This window comes from Choloepus didactylus, chromosome 14 (assembly GCF_015220235.1).
Source record: "Choloepus didactylus isolate mChoDid1 chromosome 14, mChoDid1.pri, whole genome shotgun sequence".
Taxonomy (NCBI): domain Eukaryota; kingdom Metazoa; phylum Chordata; class Mammalia; order Pilosa; family Megalonychidae; genus Choloepus; species Choloepus didactylus.
The window spans coordinates 49,818,650-49,837,512 of NC_051320.1; the positions used below are offsets into that span (position 1 = coordinate 49,818,650).

Below are 18,863 nucleotides of genomic sequence, written 5' to 3' on the forward strand. Positions count from 1 at the left end.
GCAAAACGTGCTATATTCTAGATTCTACAATATAATTCTCTGGTGAAGAAATTAGCTACCATGATAGAAATGAAATGGGCAAATGGACTATTATCTGCGTGAGCTGCCAGCAGAAAAGAAAGCCTGGGGAAATAGGACATTCACCTAATGAAGATGGAAGAAAGAAAAGAGGAAGAGAAGGAAGAAGGGAGGAAAGAAGTAAGGAGAGAGAAAATCAGAGGGATAGGACTAAACTGTCTGGAGCTGTCCCTAGAGATCTCCCTAAATTCATACCAGCTCCCAAAGTCCTTTTCAACCTTGTCCCAACACTAATTACAGCTTTTTATAAGTTACGAGACACACACAAATGTTTGCACTAAGGATACCAGACAATCAGGAAAGAACAGAAATCCTTTCTGCTCCAAAAACAATGAAGCCATTCAAGGTAAAATTTATCAATTGTGAAGTTCAAGAAATACTTTCAAATTAGTCAAGCTAGTTAAAGGGTTAAGTGCTGAAGGTGCTTTGCTAATCTGCACTATATCCTAAGGATGGCAGATTCTATTCTCCTTGAATCTGTTTATTCAACAACAAAAAAAAGAATAAATTGTAATTTTAAAAAATTTAGTCTTGATGACCTTTCATAAGACTAAACAAACATCTGTGAATCACCCTAATTTTTTTTTTTTAATTACCTGAAAAATAATGATCCCTTACAGATACAAAAAGAACCATAATCCTTTTGGTAGCTCGTCAACAAATATGACAAGGGAGAGAACATTCGTTAAATGCTTGCTATTCCTGCAATTATATACCTTGATAATTCAAGTTCAGCTAACTTGAATGGACCATAATGAATTAAAGATTTTAGTTATTTAAATTTCTACTCTCAAGTTTTAATACTATTAACATATTTTTTAGAAATAAATTTTAAATCATATCTTTAAACACAATTTATTTTAGCAGTTGAGGAAAATACCATATATAACCAATGATTTCACAATGAACACTCCTAAACATAGAACTCTTCTAAAGGACAAAATTAAAATAGCATGGCTACTAAACACTAAAAGTAAATTATGACAACAAAAATCTGAACTGTTGACGATCTAGTGGTATGACATCAACAATTTCCAAATATAACATATTCATTCTTGAGAATAATCACTTAAAGTATAGTGTAATAGTACTGGCCACATGTAAACCTGATCAATAAAAGCACAATCTTACCTGTATAAGAAGGATCTAACATTGCCATTGCAGATGCTTCAAAACAATACTTTTTACTATAGTTATCCCCATGATTAGTGCTTCCTTTAGTAGGCAGACTTAAATTGCATATTCTGGTAACATTTCTCTCTGGGAGAAAGGTATTCTTATTTGCAGCAACCTAAAAGAACAAAATATATATTTCAAGCAGACATTAAGTTAAATTTCCCATGTTTTTACTAGATGGATTCCTGATTTAAAATATGAAATACCAGTTTCTCTATATCTAAATAGAGAATAGATAATATATAGATTACAAATCCCATTTTTATTTTTTTAAACTATTTTAATTATATTATAAAAGCTGAAAGATATGACAATGAAAATTATATTCATAATTATACTGTGCTTAACATATCAGAAGTTTTTAAACAAGTCAAAATATGCCTTTCTCTTATCCAACTGCTTTTTCTTGCTAAATTTCTCAATATTAAAATCAACACTTAAATATTGTTAATTTTTAGGTGTGATAATGGTACTGTCATTATGTTTTTGTTGTTTCGTATTTTTTTATTTTTCTTCTTTGTTATTTGTCATTATGTTTTGTTTGGTCTTTAAGAACCCTTATACTTTAGAGACATATACTAAAGTATTTACCAAGTGAAAAGATATTCCTGTGATTTACCATGTAAACACCTAGTTGGGTAATGACTACGGAAGAAGGTGGAAAGGTAGAGATGAAATCAAATTGGCCATGAAGTGATGATTGTTTATGCTGAGGGATGGGTACATTGAGGTTCACTAGATACTGTTTTCTCTACTTTTGTATACGTATTAGTTTTCTACAGCTGCTGTAACAAATTACCACAAAGCTAGTGGTTTAAAACAACATAAATGTATCACTTTACAGTCAGAAAATTAGAAGTCTGACATGGGTCTCACTGGACTAAAATCTAGATGTCAGCAGAGCTGTGCTTCTTTCTGGAGACTCTAAAAGAAAACAGGATTCCTTGCCTTTTCAAGATTCCTTGACTTTTCAAGCCTTAATCACATCTCTTTCTCAGGACCTCTCCTCCTTCATCTACTTTAAGGACCATTGTAATTACAGTGGACCCACCCAGATAATCCAGAATAATCCCCCCAACTCAAGGTCCTTAACTTTGGTCACATCTGCAAAGCCCCTTTTGCCATGTAAAATAGCATATTCACAAATTCCAGGGAATAGGCCATGGGCATTTGTAGGGGGCCATTTTTCTGCTTATCCTAGTGTTTGTTTGAAATTTTAAAAAAATAACTCACTATAAAACAGTTATCATATCTCTATAAATATCAATTATAATAAATCACAACCCTCAACCCTTATTCACTGCTGTTGGGAATGTAAAATGGTACAGCCACTGTGAAAAACAGTCTGACCATCCCTCAAAAAGATACATATAAAGTCACCATACAACCCAGCAATTCTACTCCTAGGTACACACCAAAGAAAAATTAGACATATATCCATGCAAAAACTTGTACACAGATATTTATAGCAGTGTTCATAATAGCCAAAAAAGTAGAAACAACCAAAATGCCCATCAAAAGATGAATGGATAAATAAAATGTGATATATCAATACAATGGAAAATAATTCAGCTCCCAAAGATGTCCATGACTTAATCTCCAGAACCTATAAATATGTTACCTTACATGGCAAAAGGAGTTTTGCAGATGTGATTAGGGTTAACAACCTTGAGAAGGTGTGATTATCCTGGATTACCAGGTGGGTCCGATCTAACCACATGATTACCAGTTGCAGAGAAACAGAGAGATGGCAACAAGAGGATACACTCTGCTGTTGCTTTGAAGATGGAGGAAGGGGACCATGAGCCAAAGAATGTGGGCAGCAACCAAAAAATGTAAATAAGCAAGGAAAGAGATTCTCCCCTAGAGCCACCAGAAATGAATGCAAACATGATTACATCTTACCCAGTGAGAACTATGTAAGAATTTTGACCTGCAGAACTGTAAGAAAATAAATGTGCTGTTTTAAGTCACTCAATCTGTAGTAATCTGTTACAGCAGTAATAGAAAACTAATACAGTCAGTAATGAAAAGGAATAAAGTACTGCTACATATTACAACATGGATGAACCCTGAACTTTAGTCTAAATGAAAGAAGCCAGTCACAAAAGACCACATATGATTCCATTCATAGGATATTTCCAGAGTAGGTAAATCTATAGAGACAGAAAGTGGATTAGTAGTTGCCAAGGGTTAGAGAGTTGGGGGAAAATAGAAAGTGACTGCTAATGGGTTGATACAGGGTTTCTTGTTGGGGTGAATGTTCTAAAATTTAATGTATTGATGGTTATACAACTCTGTGAATATACTAAAAAACAATGAATTGTATACTTTAAATCAGTAAAATGTATCATATGTGAATTATATCTCAATAAAGCTTTTTAAAAAGGAAAAAAAAAAACCTTATAAAAAAATAATCTATTATTCTCCTCACAGTATGGTCAGAATTCTTACACTGGTAAGACATGAAAATCTACTTTGAAAGCCATAGAAACGAAAGAATTGTGGGCAAAAGCAAACACGTGCAGACCAAAAAAAGCAAAGTCAAAAAAAGTAAACTTCTAACACCTTAACAGATAATTACAGAGTACCAGAAAGTGTAGACTGTTTGCTCTAAGATCAATCCTTTCTCTTAGTGGTAAAGAGCATATATTAAGATTACTTCAGGTATTCACTTTTTATAGATACAAAAGAAAGGAAATATCCAGATAGTAATTAAAAATCATTATTTATATATTTTATCTTTAAATCACTTTATTTAAAGAAATTTCCACTTACTTATGAGGTAACTTTAAAAAGAATACTGATTAGAATAATTTATTTTTATAGGAATCTCTTCCCCTTCCCTCAGAGGTATTCATCTATTACCAAAATTTTATTTTATAGATCCAAGTACATTTCATTCCTCAACAAAGAAATTATTTAAAAATTCTTCTGATGGTTTGCAGTGAAAATTCCTAAGGCAGTAAGTATTGTTACCTCTTTAAATGGCATTTTAAAAAAGACATGTTTCTCTATATTAAGATTCATTCATATTTGTTTTATACCTCAAATAATTTTATATCTGGACTCAGTTGTGTACTCTCTTTATTTGGATTTGGATGACTTCTTCCTGGTGGTATAAATTTTGATTTTTTGAAGGGATTCCCCTGCAATTGACTTGGTGCTGCAGATCGTCTCATCTTCAGCAGTAGTGACCTGAAAGATATCAGAAACAGAAATCATTCATGAGTGTTATTACAATTAGCCACAAATATAAAAACAGTTTCTCACCATGACCCTAATATCTTTAAAAATTTATGAACATACATACCCATGATCAATTTTAGAATATTTCCAGGCAAAACTATATGACAATCTTGTGACTCGGTGCTTGTGTATGTCAGATGGCTTGTATGGTGTGTGAATATATTTCAATAAAATTGCATTTAAATATATATATATATATATATATATGAAAATAAGTCTGTAATAAGCCAAAGAAAACAAGGTCAACCACTATTAGGATTTCACTTTCCATCACAAAGGGTAATTTGAGATTTAAAATTGAATGCTTAATTGGAATCTCTTACCAGCACTACACTAATACTAGGGATGAATAATTAGCGGCTGATAAGAGCTCTGGGATATTTTATGTTATAATTGTTTAAAAATTAAGAGTGATGATTGTACAACTAAGTGAAGATAACGTGAGACACTGACTGTTTATCTTGGACAGAATACATGCTATGTAAAATTAAGAATCCCCTGCTTAATAAATAAAGCCCTCGATCTTGAGGCTTGCTCTTGTGAAACTTAGGGCTGTAAATGGGAGGCTAAGCCTTCCTATAATTATGCCTAAGAGGCACCTCCAGAGAACCTCTTTTGTTGCTCAGATGTGGTCTTGCTCTCTCTAACCCCAACCTAGCAAATAAACTCAATTAACCTCCCCTCTATGTAGAACATGACACCCAGGGGAGTGAATCTCCTTGGCAACGTGAGACACGACTCCCAGGAATGAGCCTGAATGACCCTGGCATCAAGAGATTGAAAATGCCTTCTTGATCAAAAGGTGGAAAAGAAAGGTAAAATAATGAGACTAGAGTGGCTAAGAGATTTCAAACAGAGTCAAGAGGCTTTCCTGGAGGTTACTCTTATGCAAGCTCCAGCCAGATATCCCAAATGACCATAGTATGCCAAGCCTTAACCAACAGTACTCCCCAATACCTAGGTCCCTATCTGAGGTTCTATAAAAGTTTCACTCACTAAGTTTATCTCTCAGAAAGTTAAATCCACCAGTGTTCCTAAGCCAAAAATGTCCTAAAACCCAGAGGCAAAAGCCTCTTTAAGAACAACCAAATGCAGCCCTCTTCCCATAATGTCAACACTCCTTCGCAATATGAATAAGTTAGGGTGGTCACTGCCTAGACATTTCTGAAGATACAGAAAGTGATTAAACGAGAGGAAGGAGTAGCAACAGACAAGATAGGCTTTAACAAAGGATTACAAAAACTGAATCTTCACATAAATATATATATATATGTGTATATATATATACACACATATATTTAGATGCTAGGGTATTAAAATAGCTAGAAGGAAATAACTGAAATGGTGGAACTGTAACCCATAACATTATTTGAAATTAGCTTTATAGCTACTCATTAAACTGTACCTTGAAAGTTATCACCTTTCTATATATATATATCTTATATTTCACAATAAGGAAAGAACTGAAGTTGTGGAACTGTTACCCATAACATTCTTTGATGTCTGCTCTCTAACAATTTTTTAAATTGTACTTTGAAAGTTATCACTGTTATGTATATATGTTAAATTTCACAATAAAAACCATATTATAAAAAAGCTTATTATAAAGCCACAGTGGTCAAAACAGCATGGTATTGGCACAAAGACAGATATATTGATCAATGGACTCGAATTGAGAATTCAGAAATAGACCCTCAGATCTTTGGTCATTTGATCTTTCACAAGGCACGAAAATCAACTGAACTGGGACAGAACAGTCTCTTCAAAAAATGGTGCTGGAAGAACTGCATATCTCTATCGAAAGGAATGAAAGAGGACCCCCACCTCACAGCACATACAAAAATAAACCCAAAGTGGAGCAAAGACCTACATATAAGAGTCAGTACTATGAGACTCCTAGAAGAAAATATAGGGAACATCTTCAAGACCATACACCCAAAGCACAAAGCAACAAATGAAAAAAATAGATAAATGGGAAATCCTCAAGACTGAAGACTTCTGTGCTTCAAAGGACTTTGTCAAAGGATGAAAAGGCTGCCAACTCAGTGGAAGAGAATATTTGGTAACCACACATCTGATAAGAGTTTGATATCCAGTATATATAAAGAAATCCTAAAACTCAACAATAAAAGTAAAAATAATCCAATTATAAAATGGACAAAAGATATGAATAGACATTTCTCCAAAGAGGAAATACAAATAGCTAAAAAGCACATGAAAACATGTTCATCTTCAATAGCTACAAGGGAAATGCAAATCATAATCAAAATGAGATATCATCTCACACCTATGAGAATGGACGCTATTAAACAAACAGGTAAGTACAAGTGTTGGAGAGAATGTGGAGAAATAGGAATACTTATTCACTGCTGGTGGAAGTATAAAATGGTACAGACTCTATGGAAGACAGTTTGGCGGTTCCTCAGAAAACCAAATATTGAGTCGCCCTATGATCTGGCAATATCCAAAAGATCTGAAATTAGGAACAAGAACAGACATTTGCACATTGATGTTCATAATGGCATTGTTCACAATTGCCAAAAGTTGGAAACAATCCAATTGCCCATGAACAGATTAATGGATAAACAAAATGTGTTGTGTATTTATACAATGGAATACTATGCAGCAGGAAGAATGAGGTCCTGAAGCATGCAACATGGACAAATCTTGAGGACATAATGCCAAGTGAAATAAATCGGACGCAAAAAAACAGATATTGAATGATTTCACTAATGTGAACTAACTAGAATATGTGAACTGAGTCTTAAAATGTAGAACATAGCAATAATGAGAAATAGACAGAAACTAGAGAAGGGGAGCAGTAACCTAATACAATCAGAATGTGTTCCGGTTTGCTAATGCTGCTGTTTTGCAAAACACCAGAAATGGATTCACTTTTATAAAGGGAGTTTATTTGGTTACACAGTTACAGTCTTAACGCCATAAAGAGTCCAAGGGAATACATCAACAAGCAGGTACCTTCACTTAAGGATGGCCAATGGTGTCGGAAAACCTCTTGTTAGCTGGGAAGGCACATGGCTGGCGTCTGCTTGCTCCCAGGCTGCGTTTCAAAATGGTGTTCTCCAAAATGTCAGTGTCAGCTTCCAACAGCCATCTTCAAAATGTGTCTCTCAGCTGCAGCTAGCTATGAACTCCTTCTGTCTGAGCTTTTATAGGGCTCCAATAACTAATCAAGGCCCACACTGAATGGGTGGGGCCACACCTACATGGAAACATTCAATCAGAGGTCACAACCTAACCAAAAGTGTCACTCACAGTTGGGTGGGTCACATCTCCATGGAAACAACCTAATCCAAAGGTTCCAACTTAATCAGTACTAATACATCTGCCCACACAAGACTGCATCAAAGAACATGGAGTTTTGGGGGACATAATACATCCAAACTGGCACAGAATGTATAATGAGGTTGAACTTAAAACGATCAGAAATTGATACCAGGTGGGGATAGCTCATAATTGGTAATATAGGAATATATTGTATTGTAGGTGAATTTGGTTGAAAGGGATTGTTTATAGTCATGTATGTCACTGATAAACACTACAAATTTAAATAAGTTCTTGCATGAACTATTACCAATGCACGACATTGGTGCAAATAGTTAATGAAAGTGGTGTGTGGGGAAAAAATACCTATTGCAAGCTACAGACTATAGTTAACAATAATACCTTAAAATTCTTTCATCAACAGTAACTGTGTACCACACCAATACTAGATATCAATAATAGGGGGAGATAAGAGACATGGGGTGTTTGAGGTTTTCTTTTTTTGTGTGTGTCTATCAAATAATTTTCTTTTTGGAGCAATGATAATGGTCTAAAATTGAGTATGATGATGAATGCACAACTAATTCATGATACTATGAGATACTGATTGTATATTTTGGATAGAATATATGATAACAGAACCTTATGGAAGCAGATTTGAACAGGCAGAAGAAAGGACCAGTGACCTAGCAGACAGGACATCCAAAATCGAACAGACAAAAGAATAAATAAAGAAAAGAATGGAAAAATTTGAGCAGTGTCTCAAGGAAGTGAACATCAACATGAAGCACACAAACATATACATCATGGGTGTCCCCAAAGGAGAAGAGACTGTAAAGGGGGATGAAAGAATATATGAGGAAATAATGGCCAAAAATTTTCCAACTCTTATGGAAGATATAAGGATTAAATCCCAAGAAGCACAATGTACTCCGAAAGAATAAACCCTAAAAGACCCACTCTAAGAACATACTAACCACATTGTCAGCTGCTAAAGATAAAGGGAGAATTCTGAAATCAGCAAAAGCAATTCGTCACACACAAGAGAACTGCAATAAGACTAAGTGCCAATTTCCCATCAGAAATCAAGGAGGTGAGAAGGCAGGGATTTGATATATTTAAGGTACTCAAAGAGAAAAACTGCCAGCCAAGAATTCCTAATCTGACAATACCATCCTTCAAAAATGAGGGAGAGTTAAAAATATTCACAGATAAATAGAAGCTGAAAGAGTTTGTTAACAAGAGTCCTGTCCTACAAGAAATACTAAAGAGAGTTCTACAGGCAGAAACGAAAAGACAAGTGAGAAAGAGGCTTCGAGCAGAGTGTAGAAATTAGATTACCAGTAAGGGTAACTGAAAGGATAAAAAGAGAAACAAAAATAAGATATGACATATAAAAACCAAAGGATAAAATGGTTGAAGTAAGTACTGACTTAACAGTAACAACATTGAATGTTAATGGATTAAACTCTCCAATCAAAAGAAACAGATTGGTAGAATGGATTTTTAAAAATATGATTCATCTATATGCTTTCTACAAAACACTCACCTTAGACCCAAGGATAGAAATAGGTTGAAAGTGAAATGCTGGAAATAGATATTCCACTCAAACAGTAACCAAAAAACAGCTGGGGTACCTATACTAATATTGGACAAAGCAGACATTAAATGCAAAAAGTTATGAAAGATGAGGGAGGACATTATATATTAATAAAATGGGCAATCCACCAAGAAGAAATAACAATCATAAATATTTATGCACCTAACCATGGTGCCTTAAAAGGTATTAGGCAAACACTGGCAAAACTGAAGTGAGAAATAGACAACTACAATAATAGTTTGAAACTTCAATATACCACTCATCAACAGATAGAACATATAGACAGAGGATCAATAAGGAAACAAAGAACTTTAAATAAATGATAAATGAACTGGACCTAACAGACATTTACATAACACTGCACCCCAAAACAGCAGGACATATATTCTCCTCAAGTACACATGGATCATTCTCAAAGATAGACCACATTCTGGGCCATACAACAGGACTCAATAAATTTAAAAAGACTGAAATCATACAAAGCACTTTCTCTGATCATAATAGAATGAACCTGGAAATCAATAACAGGCAGAGAATGAGAAAATTCACAAATATATGAAGGTTAAATATGCTCTAAAACAATCAGTGGATCAAAGAAGAAACTGCAAGAGAGATTAGTAAATATCTTGAGATGAATGAAATCGAAAACACAACACATCAAAACTTATGGGATGAAGTGAAGGCAGTGCTGAGGGGAAAACTGATAGCCCTAAATGCCTACATTGAAAAGGAAGAAAGCGCTAAAGTCAAAGACCTAAATGCACACCTGTAGGAACTAGAAAAAGAATAGCAAACTAATACCAAAGCAGGCAGAATAAAAGAAATAATAAAGATTAAAGCAGAAGAAAATGAAATTGAACATAAAAAAAAATAGAATCAACAAAATGAACAGTTGGTTCTTTGAGATCAATAAAATTGACACCCTTAGTGAGACTGACAAAGAAAAAAAGAGAAGATGCAAATAAATAAAATCAGAAATGAGTGGGGGGACATAACTAATGACCCCACAGAAATAAAAAGATCCTAAAAGGTTACTACAAACAACCATATGACAACAAATTAGACAACCTATATGAAATGGACAAACTCCTAGAAACTCAAGAACAACCTACACTGTCTACAGAAGAAATAGAAGACCTCAACAAGTCAATCACAAGTAACGAGATTGAATCAGTCAACAAAAACCTCCTAACAGGAGGAGGGGCAAATGGTGGCATAGAGAGGAGTGGAATTTGGTTAGTCCCCTGGAGCAACTAATAAACAGGAACAACTAATAAATAATCTGGAACAAGTGCTAGGGGACAACCGTGACTGTCCACATGTCGTACACCAACCTGGATTAGGTCGAACAGCTAAGAAGGCAGCATAAACTCTGTAAATAAGAACTGCAAAACTGCACAAGGAGTCCCCTCTCCCCATGGTAAGCTGAGCTACAAGACCTCACTGTAGGGGAAGGCAGCAGTCCCAGCTGGGAGAAAGTGCATATAGCTCAGCCCAGTTCCAACTGTGGTTTTAACAAATGTGGACTGCTAAATACAAGCTACAAACATAGACAAACCCCTAACAAGCAGACAGAGGATTTTAGAGATGACTTTAAGACCAAGGGCTCTCTCTGACCAACAGGCAAAACTGGGGGGCCATGGACTGCCTCTAAAAGTGGCTTTCTTTCCCTTTTTCTCTCTCTCAACCTGACTCGCTCAGTGGAGAGAGCCTCAGCCATTCTCAGTTTGCAGTGCTCTGACCCAGACGGGTGGAGATGATAAAGTCAGAGAGACAAAGCAGCAATTCAAATGCAGACGATAACTCACAAGGGGGTGTATCTTCCCTAAGAGGAAGGAGGTGGGACAAAGCTCTAGTGCCAGCCTTCCCTTCAGAACTCAGACCTCGGAGGCTGGGAGAAACAGCCAAAACAGAAACTAAAGGGGCCACACCTCCTTATACCAGTCGGGCGTGACAGGTTGACAGGCACCACCTGCTGGGCAGGTTAGGAAGAGCACAGCGGCTAAAGTCCTCAAAGGAAAGCCTGTCATTCTTTGAAGATACACCCTAAGCAAAACTCAAAACTGAATATAACCCCATTCTGAGACCTGAACCCGTTCTGGTCCGGGAAAACCTGATTGCAGTAACCAAGGAAACAAGATGCCTAGACAACAGAAAACTACAAATAACAATAGAAAAAATGAAGATATGGCCCAGTGAAAGGAAAAACTTACACCTCAATTAAGATACAGTGGAGATACTATTTCACTTTAATGAAACAATCAACAGAAGATTTTCAAAGAAATATGCTAAATCAATTCAAAAATCAAATCAATGAGTTCAGGGAAGATATGGCAAAAGAGATGAAGGATATAAAGAAAACACTGGATTGGGAAGACTATTACTGCAAAGGAGAGGCTATGCCTGCTTATTGTGCTTAAGAGTCTCCTCCTGAATGCCTCTTTGTTGCTCAGATGTGGCCCTCTCTCTCTAGCTAAGCAAACTTGGCAGGTGAAATCACTGCCCTCCCCACTACGTGGGATCTGACACCCAGAGGTGTAAATCTCCCTGGCAACATGGAGTATAACTCCCAGGGAGGAATCTAGACCCAGCATCGTGGGATGGAGAACATCTTCTTGATCAAAGAGGGGTGTGAAATGAAATGAAGTAAGTTTCAGTGGCTGAGGGATTCCAAAAGGAGCCAAGAGGTCACTCTGGTGGGCACTCTTAAGCACAATATCAATAACCCTTTTTAGGTTTTAATGAATTGGAATAGCTACCAGTAAATACCTGAAACTATCAAACTACAACCCAGAACCCTTGAATCTTGAAAACAATTGTATAACAATGTATACAATATTGTTATGAGGGGTGACAATGTGATTCGGAAAGCCATGTGGATCACACTCCCCCTTAGTCCAGTGAATGGATGGATGAGTAGAAAAATGGGGGAAAAAAAAAACAACTAAAGGAAGAATGGGGGAGGAAATTTGGGTGTTCTGTTTTTACTCCTGTTTTTTTAATTCTTGTTTTCACTTTTTCTGGTACAAGGAAAATGTTAAAAAAAAAAATAGATCGGGGTGATGAATGAACAACTATATGATGGTAATGTGATCAATAGATTATATACTTTGATGATTGTATGATATGTGAATAAACCTTAATAAAAAAATTTTAAAAAAAGAAAACACTGGGTAAACATAAGATAGAAATCAAGTTTGAAAAAACAACTAGCAGAATCTATGGAAATGAAAGGCACAATACAAGAGATGAAAAAAACAATGCAGACATACAACAGGAGATCTCAAGAGGCAGAAGAAAACATTCAGGAACTGGAGAACCAGACACCTGAAAGCCTACACACAAAAGAACAGACAGGGAAAAGAATGGAAAAATATGAGCAACATCTCAGGAAATTGAATAACAACATGAAGTGCATAAATATACGTGTTGTGGATGTCTCAGAAGGAGAGGAGAAGGGAAAAGGAGCAGAAGCAATAATAGAGGAAATCATCAATGAAAATTTCCCATCTCTTATGAAACACATAAAATTACAGACCCAAGAAGCACAGCATAACTCAAACAGAATAAATCTGAATAGACCTATGCCAAGACACTTAATAATCAGATTACCAAACATCACAGACAAAGAGAGAATCCTGAAAGCAGCAAGAGAAAAGCGATCCATCACATATATAGGAAGCTTGATAAAAGTATGCGCAGATTTCTCAGCAGAAACAATGGAGGCAAGAAGGAAGTGGGGTGATATATTTAAGATAATGAAAGAGAAAAACCACCAACCAAGAATCCTATATCCGGCAAAACTGTCCTTCAAATATGAGAGAGAGTTTAAAATATTCTCTGACAAAAAAACAATGAGACAATTTGTGAACAAGATACCTGCTCTATAGGAAATACTAAAAGGAGCACTACAGACAGATAGGAAAAGACAGGAGAGAGAGGCTTGGAACACAATTCTGGGTGATGGTAGCACAACAACGTAAAGACACTGAACAAAGATGACCGTGAGTATGGTTGAAAGAGGAAGGTTAGGAGCACGTGGGACACCAGAAGAAAAGAGGAAAGATAAAGACTGGGACTGTGTAACTCAGTGAAATCCAGGGTGCTCAACAATTGTGATAAAATGTGCCAATATGTTTTTACATGAGGGAGAACAAATGAATGTCAACCTTGCAAGGTGTTAAAAATGGGGTGGCACTGGGGAAAAAATTACAATTAATGCAAACTAGAAACTACAGTCAACAGAACATGGTATTAGGCCTCCTTTAATGTAACAAAGACAATATACCAAAGTTAAACGCCTATAAGGGGGGGAAATAAGGGAGGGGTAAGGGACTCTTGGCATTGGTGATGTTTTCCTACTCTTTTATTCTACTTTAGTTTAATTCTATCTTTCCTTTTTTTGCTTTTTAGCTGTCATTTTTTTCTCCCTTTTTCTTTTTCTTTTGTCTCCACTTTCTTTGACTCTTCCTCCTTCTTTGTGGAAGAAATGGACATGTCCTTATATAGATAGTGGTGATGGTGGGGAATGCATAAATATGCATTTTACGGGGAACTATCGATTGTTTACTTACAACAGAATTTTTGGTGGGTGAACAAAACCATCTTGGAAAAAAAATACAGGTTGATGAAGAAACCTGGAGGGCACGATATTGAGTGAACTAAGTCAGACGCGTAAGGACAAATATCGTATCGTTTCACTGATATGAACTAATTATAATATGTAAACTCATAGACATGAAATATAAGTTACCAGGATATAGAACGAGGCTAAAGAAAGGGGAATGGTTGCTTACTAGGAGCAAAATGTTTAACTAGGTTGAACTTCAGTGTTTCAAAATGAACAGAGGTGATGGTAGCACATTACTGTGAGAATAATTAACAGTGCTGAACGGTGTGTGAATGTGGTTGAAAGGCGAAGCTTAGAGTCATGTATGTCACCAGAAGGAAAGTTGGAGGTTAAAACATGGGAATGTATAAAACAGTGAATCTTGTGCTGGACAATGCCCATGATTAACTGTACAAATACTAAAAATCTCTTTCATGACCTAGAACAAATGTATGACACTATAAGTAGAAGTTAATAGAGGGTTATATAGTGAAAAAATATACCTATCACAAACTATGTACTACAGTTAGTAGTATTTTAATATTCTTTCATCAACAGTAACAAATGTTATACCAATACTATCAGTTAATAATGAAGGGGGGATGGTTAGGGGTATGGGAGGATTCGAGTTTTCTTTTTTTGTCCTTATTTCTTTTCTGAGTAATGAAAATGTTCTAGAAATTGGAAAAAAAATTAATTGTGGTGATGGATGCACAACTGTATGATGGTACCACAGGCAACTGATTGCGCACTTTGGATCTCTGGAGGACTGTTGGTATGTGAACAATCTCAATAAAATTTTAAAGTTAAAAAAAAAAAAAAAAACTTTCTAACAAAAAAAAAAAGCCAAGGACCAGATGGCTTTATAGGTGAATTCTACAAATTCTGCTCAAAGTCATCCAAAAACCTGAAGAGGAGGGAATATTACCTAACTCATTCTATGAAGCTAACATTACCCTAATAGCAAAGACAGATAAAGATCCTACAAGAAAATTACAGACCAATATCTCTCGTGAATATATGCAAAAATCCTCAACAAAATATTAGCAAATCAATCCAACAGCAAATTAAAAGAATTATACACCATGATCAAATGGGATTTACCTTGGGTGTACAAGATGGTTCCAAATAAAACCAATTAATGTAATATACCACCTTAAGAAAACAAAGAGAAAAAACAAACCTCAGTTGATGCAGAAAAGGCATTTGACAAAAACAGCATGGTTTCTTGATAAAAAAACACTTAGAAAAATTGGAATAGAAGGGCACTTCCTCAACAGCTAACATTGTTATCAATGGCGAAAGACTAAAAGCTTTCCCTTTAAGATCTGGAACAAGACAAGGAAGCCCACTGTGACTACTCTTATTCAACATGATGGACGAAGTTCTAGCTGGAAGAATTAGGCAAGAAAAAACAAAGGCATCCACATAGAAAAGGAAGAAATAAAACTTTTACTATTTGCAAATGACATAATCCTATATTTAGAAAATCCCAAAAAAATCTACTAGAGGAAATAAATGAGTTCAGCAAAGTGGCAGGATACAAGATCAAGAGGCAAAAGTCAGTAGTGTTTCTATACACTACTAACAAGCAATCTCAGAAGGAAATTAAGAACAAAATTCTACTTGTAATAGCAACTGAAACAACAAATATCGAGCAATACATTTAACCAAGATGTAAAGGACCTGTATTCAGAAAACAACAAAACACTGCTAAGAGAAATCAGAGATGTGAGAATGAAATTAAGTTTAGCTTTCACACAGAATTGTGGTGCCTGGCAGGGTGGGGCAGTTCAGGAATTGGCAGAAGGTTAAAAAGACAAACTGTAGTCCACGGTCAGTCCCTCTGTTTATCTGCCCACTATTCACGGTCAGTCCCCGTTTATCCGCCCACTATCTACTATCCTTTAAAGGTGGAGACTCAGCTTCGAGGTTCCCAAAATAGCCTCATAACTTGTTACCAAACTAGCCCAGACTGGCTCTAAAGAGGCCTGGGCATAACCATTATAGTCAGGGTTGGAAATTTGTTGTAGCCATTCCAAATGTTGCACATTCGTGCGGGGAAACTTATTTCAAATGTTTCCAATTTGCACGGGCTGCATGTTTCAAATTTGCACAGGCTAGTTAGGCTTGTAGAATAGAACGTAACCTCTGGAGTATCCAGCCACTGGAGAAACAGGGGAGGGACTTGCAGTTAGGTGTAGGAAATAAACTGTTGGTTCTATTGTTCTGCGCGCCAACCCCCCCACATATTGGTTAGGCGCCCATTCTTGCAAGATCGTGAATAAATTCTTTTCTTCTCCACAATCGGGTGAGCGTATATTCCTTTCAGGAATAGTGCTTGTTTCTCACAATTTCTTGGGAGCTCATCCGGGGTCCGAAGCATCGAGGAGGACCCCCAGAACGGAAGAAGGGAAGACATGCCCCGCCATTTCAGCGGTCTCGGACTCTTTACAGGAGAGGAAAGGGGAATGATAAGGAGGGTAGCTATGAGAAAATAGGAGTGGCAGCACCTGCCCAGAAAAGGGGTGAGGGCAGCAGAGCAGAAGTTCCCCAATGTGGACCCCAATTGGGATAATAATGATCAAGGGGCTAGAACACACACGGAAGATCTTAGAAAACTAGTTATACCGGGAATAAAATTGGCTGTACCCAAATCCCAGAACCTAAGTAAGGCGTTTAAGGTAAATCAGGAAAAAGATGAGACCCCCTCAGCCTACCTGCAAAGGTTGAGGGACCAGGTGAGGAAATACTGAGGAGTAAATCCCAATAATCCTGTGGCCCAAGGAATTCTAAAGGTCAGTTATGTAAAGGGATCTTGGCCTGATATTCAGAAAAAGATCCAGAAAATGGATTGATGGCTGGTTAAGCCATTGGAGGAGTTATTGAGACAGTCTCAGAAAGTGTTTGTGAGAAGGGAGGAGAAAAAGCAGAAGCACACTTGAGAAAAAGCAGAAGCACACTTGAGGGGGTGCAGAAGTTGAAGGGGTACACTTGAGGGGGTACAAATTGTTTTGTGTGTATAGAACCAGCATTTGTTTGGTTAGGGCTATCTCAATAAATCTTTGAGTTAATCCCGGTACGCATGGGATGATGTAGCACCCGACTGTTGTGAGTACTTCTCCTACAATGATAAGAGGTTAAAATGGACAACGTCACTCCTTTCCACTTTCCAAACCAGCTTTCCAACTATCCAGTAAGGGGGTTATTAATACCTGAGTTCTCTGTTAGACTTTGCAAAGCTTTGGTGATGGTTCCATCAGGTGCTGTATTATTTGGGATAAATGTACAACAACTACCACCAATCATTACATAAACGCCTCCTTTTTTAGCGAGCATCATGTCTAAGGCTATTCTATTTTCCCATGCCATTCGGCTAGTAGCATTTTGCTGCTTTGTGATGCCCTCAACTGCACCCTTGGTGTAACTGATAAATTTTTATTGGGTATAATATATGTAATTAATCCAGTCTACATTCTTATTAATCATGACCCACCAGAAAAAAATGACCCAAATCCTGCAGCTACCTGATTTTTAGCCTTAAACTTATTTGGGATTCTCCGTGGAACTCCTATTCTGTCTAAATACATTTGGTCGTTGAAAGAACCAGGTATACTCCTTTTCTCCCTTTTCTCTTGGGTTTTCACTTTCTCCCCTGCTTCAAATGCCAGGGTGAATGGGATGGCCAATTGGACCAGAGCACAGGTCCCCCTCCATTTTTCAGGTAACACTGGTTGGGGGACGCCCTTTCTGCAGTACCACCAAAGGTCTGCTTGGGGTATGGTAAGACTGGAGAAACTGCCAGTACTATCCTCAGTCACATCCCACACTTGGGTACACGAGGTCATGGTCCCGAGATCCTGTAGCCCCTCACCCCATCCAGAGAGACAGGCAGAGTGGTTTCCTGGACCAGGGTGAGGTGCTAGCCTGGCCTTGGTGTTTCCTCTCCTGGTTGGAGGAAAAAGGGAGGACAACGTACTGCAGTATTCACCAGGAGTAGTATTCTGGAAAAGGAGCACCACACACTTGAACTCCTTCTCATGCTTTTCCATACCAAAGGGAAAGGGCACGATCTGAGCAGTGGGTCGGCCTGTTGAACAAAGCATAGCAGTTACTTTTGTTTAGGCTCTGGACTGTATATTTAACCCATTCTACCCAGGCATTTGCATCCCCGTATCCTGTTTCTATTTCTATGGCTTCCTTTAAGTTTTCTGCTTTAATTATTCTAATTACCTTGGGATCATTCTGTACTGGGGAACTGGCCTCTGATTGGACTTCCTCCAGTATTACTGAAGGGCTAACTGGAGAGAACGTGGTTAACGACAAGTTTAATGGAGAGGAAAGAACTTGTAGACGGAATCTCCCCAGAGGATCTCTACCAGTAACCTCTATCCCTATGCCATATATTCCATCAACTCCCCCACTGGTAGTGGGTCGTTTATCAGCTCCTTTAATAGTTATTACCACTGGATTGCACTGAAGATTCCTACAATCTGGTGGGGTGTTACCTTTGTAGAAAGTTATTTTATCCTTTAATTTCCAGTGGGTTGGGCGGATCCAACTCGTATCTACAGTCCATCCCTTGTGTTGGGTAGTCCACCAGATGTTAGCCCAAGAGAGGCAAGGGGAGACTCGGCTGAAAACACTTCTTACTGGCTCTGGGCATAGATATTTATCCTTTCCACTCAGCCACCGCTGGTACTCCAAGCTCCGACAGTTCACTACCTGACGTGTCAAATTGCACTGTTTGAAACTCGAAGCCTTCAGTTGTATTTATTACTAATTTGACAGGACTTGTTGCATTCTGAACTGGGAACATTATGGCTAGCATAATTATTCCCATTTCTAATCTGAACTTTAGACCAC

General features: G+C 37.1%; 1 protein-coding gene across 4 annotated transcripts in view; it reads right to left on the bottom strand.

Moving 5' to 3' along the window:
• Positions 1 to 18,863, bottom strand: part of RAD54B (RAD54 homolog B) — a 177,217-nt gene that overhangs the window by 100,295 nt on the left and 58,059 nt on the right. For 3 of the 4 annotated variants that reach the window (XM_037803339.1, XM_037803335.1, XM_037803338.1), the window contains exons 2-3: positions 4,302 to 4,452; positions 1,210 to 1,369 (exon numbers count right to left, since the gene is read on the bottom strand). In XM_037803339.1, coding sequence (XP_037659267.1) covers positions 1,210 to 1,369; positions 4,302 to 4,452 — 311 coding nt within the window. Of the gene's footprint in view, positions 1 to 1,209; positions 1,370 to 4,301; positions 4,453 to 7,482; positions 7,544 to 18,863 lie in introns of those variants that run through there. The other variant, XM_037803337.1, reaches the window with a different exon arrangement.